The 9,603-nt window shown below is 33.4% G+C and overlaps 1 protein-coding gene across 1 annotated transcript in view; it reads left to right on the forward strand.

The window, feature by feature from the left end:
- Nucleotides 1-6,855, forward strand: part of Tmprss15 (transmembrane serine protease 15) — a 116,688-nt gene extending 109,833 nt beyond the window's left edge. The window contains exons 24-25 of the mRNA XM_027929285.2: nucleotides 2,575-2,714; nucleotides 6,700-6,855. Coding sequence (XP_027785086.2) covers nucleotides 2,575-2,714; nucleotides 6,700-6,855 — 296 coding nt within the window. The remainder of the gene's footprint in view (nucleotides 1-2,574; nucleotides 2,715-6,699) is intronic.
- Nucleotides 6,856-9,603: the final 2,748 nt, after the last annotated feature.

Here is a 9,603-nt window from a genome sequence, read left to right on the forward strand (position 1 = left end):
AATAATGTATTGCACACTCAAAAAACTAGAAGAAAGGATTTTGAAAGTTTTTACTGTAAAGTACTGATAAATGAGAATATAGAAAAGTTTAACCTGATTTCAACATTACCTGATGTACATTATTACATGGCACTCCATTAATATGTATGATTTTGATGTTTTCATGTATGAGTTAAAAAATAAAGTAGAATTTATAACTCAAAATATACAAACTTGAATTTTTAAAAAGTTTTCCAGTACTCCATACTCTTTAAATGTGGCTGTGAGGTTGACTGACAACATTATTCCTAACAGGAATATCCCACCAAAGACATACTTGAACATTTAATAATGGTAAATCAAAAGGAAAGACTCTTTAGTCGATAGAAGTGCCTCAGTGGTCACAAGAAATTATAGCTATAATATTTAAAAGTTTCAATTTATTTAATATAATTTTAAAAATCTTGTGGAGAGGTGCAGAATTAAAGTACTCATGTTGAAAATTTCCCTTCTCCTTAGAAAAAGCATGAAGTTCTGAGTCAGATGCTTGCTTAGAGATACCAGTAAATGCTGTCCCCAGCAATTACATTATATTGTTGAAAATGCCTCATGTCTGATGTCCATAAAGTAAATCAAAGTCAAAGATTATATACGCTTATATTTCCTTCATTTGAAAAATGGCATGATTTATTAAATTTAAAATTTAAATAGTAAAAATGGTTTCTAAATGATATTTTTCTTTCAGACTTCAAACTAAAATGCATTTTATGGCCACATATAGACTCTACAAAACCAAATTGTCCACTAGCAAAATTTAAGACTCTTTATTCCATAAGAAATATTTTTGTGCTGAGCGAACTAGGTTCACATTTATTTATTATAACTAAAATATATGCTTAATTGACATCAGGAAGTCTGTAAGAATGGTATGAAACAAGGAAAAAAACATATCTGAGGTCAACTTCATTTTGGAATAAACATCCAGGTCATGTTTAATATTTCCCAGATGATTTCAATTTTAATGAATTTTATGAACTTTGCCTTATGAGTCCCACCTAATTAATTTCATAAAATCAGGTTCCCATCTTATGAGTATATTGTACTAATTAATTAGCCAAGAAAACCATGACCATATTGTCCATTAGGAAGTAAAGAGGTGATATTCTTCAAAGTGGTCAATAAGCTTAAAATAATTGTATTGAAATGTTTATGGGGGGGGGGGGCACATATATACTTAACTATGCTCATGGCACCTCATATGAACAAATAAATATTAAATATAAGAACACCGTTCAAATTTTCCTTTATTAAATAATTTTATTCTCAACTCAAATATATTTTCTATTCATTGGCTAGGAGAAAAAAATGCCTTTTGCTTTTATTGTAAAATTTAATCAACTGGCCCATCCTTGATTTTCATAGAATAGATGACAGTGATGTGCTAAATTTGCTCCTCCATCTTTCCTTCACTTAAAATCTACTGTCAAACTGTAAAACTTATCCCATTCCATCATGTGCTGTTGGATATTGAGGCACTGGCTGCTAGTAGCCATTTTTGTGTGACTCCTCCCAATTCTATTTTCACTGTCATGTTGTGCTTTAAAGTCAGTTATGGTGGAAAGTTTATAGCAGCAAACTGGTACATTTTGATTTTTCCTGGAGAAATTCTTGCTACATATTTGCCAACACACCATTGAGTCACACAAACTGCATTGCACCTAAGTCACACATGCACACATATGCACTTGTCTGTTTCTTCAATCTTTTTAGTGCATGAATTAAACTTAGCTAGGAGTGAGTTCACATTCATTTTTGCAACAACACTGTCAAATGTACTAACTTATCCTCAACGTTTACCCTGTCTTAAAGAACCAAATAGAATTGCAAATTATTAGAAAGTGCTTATTGGGTACCTTTTCTGAGTCACTAACACCTGCTTGTTTCCATTCCTCTTTGGATTAGTATTTCAGTAAACAGAAACTCATACTCCCAGTGAATGAATCCTTTTATAAAAAGAATAGAAATGCACTCTGCTATAGTGTGTCTCCTTTCTATTCACCTGCATGTGGATGACAAGCTGATTGCCCCTAGACCAGGGCACAGTTCATCTGAGCTTTGTCCTTTGCTTGGTTTGCACCTGCTCACTCACAGAGCACCACAAAGAAGCTGAATGCCATTATACAGGAGGGAGCACCTCCTCAGGTGCCAAATGAAAAGCACTTCTGAATTTCCATGTTGTTGCTAATTTCCCTGAGTGGATCTCTTTGTGTTGGCAGGCTTTATTTCCATGAGCAAAACTGTAACTGTTTTAAATTACTGAAAATGCCTAAAGCTTGCCCTGCTCCAATCTACCCTTCCAAGTATCCCTTGGGAAAGGGAAAAAAAATGAACTACTGTTAACCCATTTTTCAAAATCCACAGATGGGCTTTATTATATGCTCTAAAGTTCAAGGTTAGTAGTTAGTTCCATTATATATATGCACATTACACGATAATGAGAGCAAAATGCAGGAATAAATAAGACTGATGGTGCTTCATTCAGGGGTGCATGCTGATCACTTCTGACTGGCTGCCTGCATTATCCATTCTGAACAGGACCTACTGCAAACATATTACAAGAAGCTGATGTTCCTCTTCTATCAAATGAGAAATGTCAGCAACAGATGCCAGCATATAACATTACTGAAAATATGATATGTGCAGGCTATGAAGAAGGAGGAATAGATACCTGCAAGGTAAATATGTAAAACTGTTCACCTTACACTTTCAGAAAGTATTGCTACCTAATTATTTTATTGCTTAACAAGAATTTGGGAGTAAAGAAACCATCAAGACCCCTTAACTTCACCTCTTCTTTTACAAAATTGTGACTTTTTGCCTGTTTGCATGGTACTACTCAGTAGCCCTGAGCATTGGAAACAAAACTAATGTTTAGGAACAAGGATTACAAACCATATGTCTTTAGGTATAATACTTGAATGTGCAAGGTGGCAAGGTAAAAATGGGGAGTAGTGGACCTGGAATAAATCAGAGAATTTGTACCTTATCTAAAAGCATCTATTTTCAAATTTTCAATCATTTTAAACCTGAGGCAAAATGCAAAACAAATAAGGCTGAGGGCAAATTTTAGTCTGTGGCTCTCTAATATTCAATCCTGTTTTTAAAGTATAGGCCAGGTGTTTGGTGACCAAAAATAACTTCTAGATGAAAAAACAAAACAAACATGAGTAGCCTGGTAAAAGCCAGATACAGCTAATCAAGTGGAAAATGAACAAAGAAGTTAATAACCTAGGATAATTTTGGCTCTAGAAGTATTACACTAGAGTATTTCTTTTATCTTTTACATTCCATTTTAGAGATGTCATAACATGTACTCAATGCAGTGGGAATGCCAATATTGCAATTAATTTGAAGTGTTGATTTTGACCCATATGACCATCAGAAGAAATCTCTTACCTACCTACTACCTCAGTGAAACATCTTACACCTAGAAATAATGTAGACATTGTTTAGCTCCATGAAATCCACATACAGTTAAGAAATAAGAAGTTCTACTAAATTCTAAAAGCATAATCAATTTATAGGTGTAACAATAGGTTAGTTATTACATGCATGATTCTTGTAATAATTTCTTTCTTTACTCACAAATTTTTTAATTCTATGTTTGGACTTCCCTGTTGGACCCTGGCTTTACCACTTATTGGTGAGACTTTGGGCAAATCACTTGAGATTTATTGAGAAGTTTAAGTGATATCTCACTTATAAGGCACAAAGCAAGCACTCAAAGATATTAACAGCTTTTAGTTTTAGACTTAGTAAATACATTTTCTGTATCTAAAAATTAATAAAATATTAATGCATTAACATCTGCTGAATTAGATTAAACCTGAAAGCATTACTGACCAAATGTATTATTTATACATGTGGAAGTAGAAACCTGTATCGTGAAAAGGGATTTCACTGTGTTAAAATATAACAACTTGATTCATTTATTAACACATATATATTATAATTTGACAAGACTGTAGACACTTATACAGATATATATATATATATATATATATATATATATATATATATATATATATCACATAAATCAATGTCTCAAGTCATGTTAAACTTTCAACTGAGTTTTCCATTTATTCTGCTTTGATGAACACACAATTTTAAGTAAAATTGAATAGCTTTCTTGTATAAAAATTACCTCTGGATCTTATACTTCCATTTAAAATGAAAGATGTACTAAAGGTAAGATATATTGCCACTTAAGGGGAGATTTATAGAATTATTGTGCAGGAGGGAAATCAGCTGTACGACCTCAATTATAGTTAATGGGGACTGTGTGGCATACACCTCACTCACTACGAAGAAAATACGATGGCTAATGCTATTGATGTTAAGATCACATTAAGCTGATAACTCATGCCAGATCTTTGAGATCTTATAGTTGGCTCTGATTTCAGAGTGTAAGTATGCTATTCATCAACAAGTAAGAAGTCTCTCATATACAAGGAAATACCTTATGTAACAAAATGTTATCATAATTGAGTAATCATAACTTCAGATTGTCATATGATTTTCTTGGTTCAACTTTAATGCTCTGTTTTATAAGAGAATTAACTGATTAATACACTATTTAAAATTGTTATTGATATATTGTTTGAATAACTTTGAAGCATAAGATTTTAACCTCAGAATTTGCCTCATGATGCATTCACAAGTTCTTAAACATCTGGGTTACCAAAGGTTTGCATTTTTAAGGCAGTTGTCTGGATTTAAAAGTAAGAACAATAACTAGAGAATGACTTCTCTCTGTAAAACTAAGGGGAGGGCATTCTGTTCACCATTCCATACCAGCAATTTTCAAACCCTTCCTCAATCCAGCAGATAGATCTGCATCACCTCAGAACTTTTTAGAAGTGCAGATCCTCTGGTCTCATCACACACCTGCTAAATCATAACCTCTGAGATTGGAGTCTGGCATTGTGAGCTCCACATTTATCACCTTTGGTGATTCTGATAGTTAAGTTTCAGAACCATCATTCGAAACAAAAATGGTTACCAGCCCTTATACTCAGAAAAGTTAGTGATTTTTAGGTTTATTTATAAATATAACATGTGAGTGGAAAAATATATTTCAAGTTAATACTTTATCTTCTGGATATTAATTCATATTTTTGAAGTAACATATTTCAGAGTGGAAGAAGCAAGTACCATCATTGAGCATATTAGATATTTAAGACAAGAAGGTCCATTACTAAACTGAAATGCTTAGTAAGATGAAGGTACATGATGGATACAGACCTCAGGCTCCCAGCCAGATAGACCACACACCAGAAAGGCAGCAAGCCTGTTGCCTGGTCTTGAATAACTGCAACTGACCTAGTATGGGCTGGGTAAGCTAAAATCCTTGTTTGTACAATCAATGTCTGGGTCCCTCTTAAAATAAAAATTAAATTATTTTAGAAAACATGAAGAAAATCAAATAACTCCTCTTGAAAATATTCAAGCAGTTGAAATGTACTTTTAATGACATAAACTATATGTGAAATTTAAATCTTGGATAAATATTGTTTCATAAATATTCTTGAAAAAAAAAAATATATATATATATATATATATATATATATATATATATATATATATATATATGGTAAGGGCTTAGGGTGCAGAAATAAAAATCATAGTCCCTACCTTCAAACAACTTGAACATATTTTTTACATCTAGAATATAGGTAACCTGTGATTGCCAATGTAATTTATGTTCCTGTGCACCCAAGATTAAAATAAAAGTGCTTTGATAGACCCCAGTTTTTTCCTTTAAATAGAGGGATCAGAGATGATAAAGATTCAGACAAAAAGTCTCTCTGATTTTTTCTAACATAAATCTAAGAATGAAATATTTTGCTACACCAGTCTATTTAAACAAAGTGTATAAGACTTTAAATTATTTCATAAAAAGGCAATAAATTAATCTAAAATGTTCACATAATTAACATAGGAGAAATACTTGTCACTTTTACATCATTAAATATGATACATGTTCCATTATCATTATCATTACTCAGGAATCATTGTGCACAAATAAAAGTTGTGTAATTTACTAGGATCAATTGTAATTAGCATTTGTTCAAATTAAAACCTTTCTAACATCAGTTGAAATCTCTGATGAAAACATGTTCTTATTAATAGAATTATATCAAAGATTTGCCTCTTTCATTTGAAATGTTGAGGTTTTCAAATTTGATTGTGTTTGTTCAGTGCCAAAAATTTAATCCCACTCAAGAGTACAAAGATCAACACCATGTATAAGTTATTGTTTAAATCACAATATGGAATCAGTTATATTTTTTCTGGAGTCCTTCATAAGATGTTTTTTACAGCATCTATTTAAAAAAATTATCAACTTATATTTTGTTAGTAATTACATTCCTATTCATTATTGCACTTTAGAGTGCAACACCATAATTAAAGAAAGTTTTAGGGTATTGTAAAATATTACAAATTATGTTTGAGTTGTCATAATTTGCTCTTTCTTCCTATGGAGGAGCAATGGGTTCTCATTTGTGGCCTAGAGTGATGGTAAGAACATCTACAGAGGGCTTGCAATAAATCATATTTATAAATATTTATTTTTGATTGATTTGCTTAACACGATCTCTTATGTTTATATTCATTAACCACACACACCCACAACTTTTTATGTGACTCACTTTTTAGGGAGATTCAGGAGGACCATTAATGTGCGAAGAAAACAACAGGTGGCTCCTTGCTGGTGTGACATCATTTGGAGACAAGTGTGCCCTTCCTAACCACCCAGGGGTGTATGCCCGAGTCACAAGGTTCACAGAATGGATTCAGAGTTTCCTACATTAAGCCTTTCCTAAAACAAACAGGAAAGTGGGCAGTTTTCCTATCCCACTCTAAGAAACATACAAACTGAGAGTTTGTGGGTAAAAAAGAAAAGTTACCACAAGCCTTATTTATTCTAGTATAGGCCACTTAAAGTGCTGGGATGAGAGGAAGGCATAAAATACAAAAATCTTAGAATTAATCTTGGTGACACAAAGTAACTTCTCAATTTTGATTTCATTCTGAACAGATTTTTCTTTCACAGATATCATTCCTTGGTTTTTAATTATTATTTTTGCCACTGTCTGTTATTTACATTGATTTGATTTTAAAACACAAACCACACATTTTTAAAAGTTTGATAAAAATTAGAAAAAGAAGTAAAAATAACTGTATTGCCCAAAGTATGTCATTGTTTGAAATAAACTACTCTAAATTGTCTGGTTTCAGTTTAGCATGTTATTACGAGAATCTCAACACTTTTCTTGCTTTTCCACCCAATGAATTTCCATTTCAACTTGAGAGTAAACTTAATATTTTCCCTGATCATATAAAATATTTATCGTAAGTTCATGTCACAGACCTAATTGTGACATGATTAGTTGCCCGTTTCCCTCATATAAAACTGAGCAGCAAATACACACAGGTCTCTATATCACCTTAGCATTAAAACAAAAAATAAATTAACAAATATGGTTAGCCTATACAGATCATTTTTACCTGGATAAATCATACCATCCACTTATTTTAAGCTAGTCTTTTTAAGATTCAGAATATAAACAGGCATATTAAAGAAATATAACTGTTAGAAATGTTTTTCTGTTCTTGGTTTATGTGCATTATACTTGATATTTCTAGCATGTGAAAAACTTGTTAAGACACAGCTGAATTGCCCATTAGAAGGCCAAAAATGTGTAATAAATGAATTTTCTTTGCTTCTTTAATGTCTTGGATAATTTCCAGAGGAACTGCAAGCTTCAATTTAGCTGACCACACAGAATCTGTTGATTTGGGGTACACAAAATTTATACTTACTTAATGCAAAACACATATGTACACGCATTCTTGCATAAGCATATGATAGAAAAGAGAGTGATATTTAGAGGAGTTTAAAGAAGGGATTAGTCAGTATGGATTGGCCTTATGAAAGAAAGGAAGTTTGAGTTATTCCCAGAAGGAATGATTATTACTGATTCATTTAATAGGGTAGCAGGGTCACTGCAAAGGTGGTCCCTGAAATCTTGTAAGTTTGAGAAGAGTGGTCGGTAGCATGTATTCTGGTACCAAAAGCATCACATTGGTAACAGTCATACTAAAGGGAAAATGTCATATAAAAAAATGTGTAGCATGATGGAGGACTACAGATGCCCATAAAGAACTGTGTACTTTATTCTTAGGACAAAATTCAGGAGCCCCTGAACACACTCTTCAAGAACTTTTTTTAATTCTTGGTCAACAGGAATGATGAAGCAGCAGGCATAGGTTGTGTTGTTTGTGTTTAGTACTTGAACATTATTCCGAATTTCTTCTGTATTTCCCAGCACATATTAAAGCTATGCTCTGAAAACATGAACACAACAGATATACCATCTTCTCCTTTTCATTTTCGAAAGTCAGCTAAACTTTTAGAAAACTCTTAGGACAATCAGTATCATCTTCTAATAAGAGAGGAGTTTGCTTTTTCCACCTTTAGTCATTTATGGATTTAGTCATTAATACCAGAAGAGTTATTCAGACCTGGATAAAGATAAAGGAGAAAGCAAAGTCGGTATCCATCATTTGCCTGCTTCTGCTGTGCAGCTGTTACAGTCCTGGGTGGCAAAACACAGGAGAAACCTAGTCTCCCTTTCATCAAGTCCTGAATAAGGGAAGAAGTGTGTGATGGTAGTTTGGATGGAACAGGGAGGTGCTAGCAGCTGGTCTCCAGTTCCTCCTATGGGGATGAGTAACCATGGAAAGAAGAAATGCAAAATGAGGCCAGATCTAAGCTCATAGCTTGCAGATGGCCATTCTCTCAGTCTTAAAGCACCTGAAAAAGGGTCAGTAACTACTGTTTTCTGTTCCACACCTCAGTTTTGCCAATGAACTCCAGGAAATGCTTAATTACAGCATTTTATTATCCAACTGAAAAGAATTAGCAAAGAAAAGTTTTTCTGTTAGCTCTATGCCCACAACTTTCATTCTTACCACACTTGAACAGTTTTCATCTTCATGTAGTGATGCCACATATCGACTTTGTGTTCACATAAGAAATTTAGACAACACCAAGGATCATTCTTCAGAAACAAGGATTCTTTATTTGGTTAAAAGGAGCACAGGGACATCTGAAGACCAAATAGTTAACAACTCTATCTTGAGAAGAACAAGTTATAAGCATCGAAGAAATTAGAAGACAGAAAGGAGCCACTGTTTACTAGCGCAAACAAACCCTCTTCAATGAATATTCAATCACTAATAACTTCCTACCCATGTGACACTCATTCACCTAATTTGTAGTACTTTTCCCATCCTGAAAACTTGATGTGCTGTGCTTAGCTCCATATTGATGGTGACCATTCACCTGGTCCCAACTCTAAGACCTCTTCATATACTTAGAGAGGCTAAATTCAGCCAGGGCAAATGCTGCAGCTATCTGCCTCCCGCGTCAACCCCAAACCCCAAACAACCACCTTTGTTTGGTGGGGAAGGGAAGGACCACCTTGATTCCAGAACCCTCAGAGAGCTACTTGCAATTATATAGGCAACATGTGAAGACATCTGATTTATACTGTG

This window comes from Marmota flaviventris, chromosome 8, assembly GCF_047511675.1.
Source record: "Marmota flaviventris isolate mMarFla1 chromosome 8, mMarFla1.hap1, whole genome shotgun sequence".
Taxonomy (NCBI): Eukaryota; Metazoa; Chordata; class Mammalia; order Rodentia; family Sciuridae; genus Marmota; species Marmota flaviventris.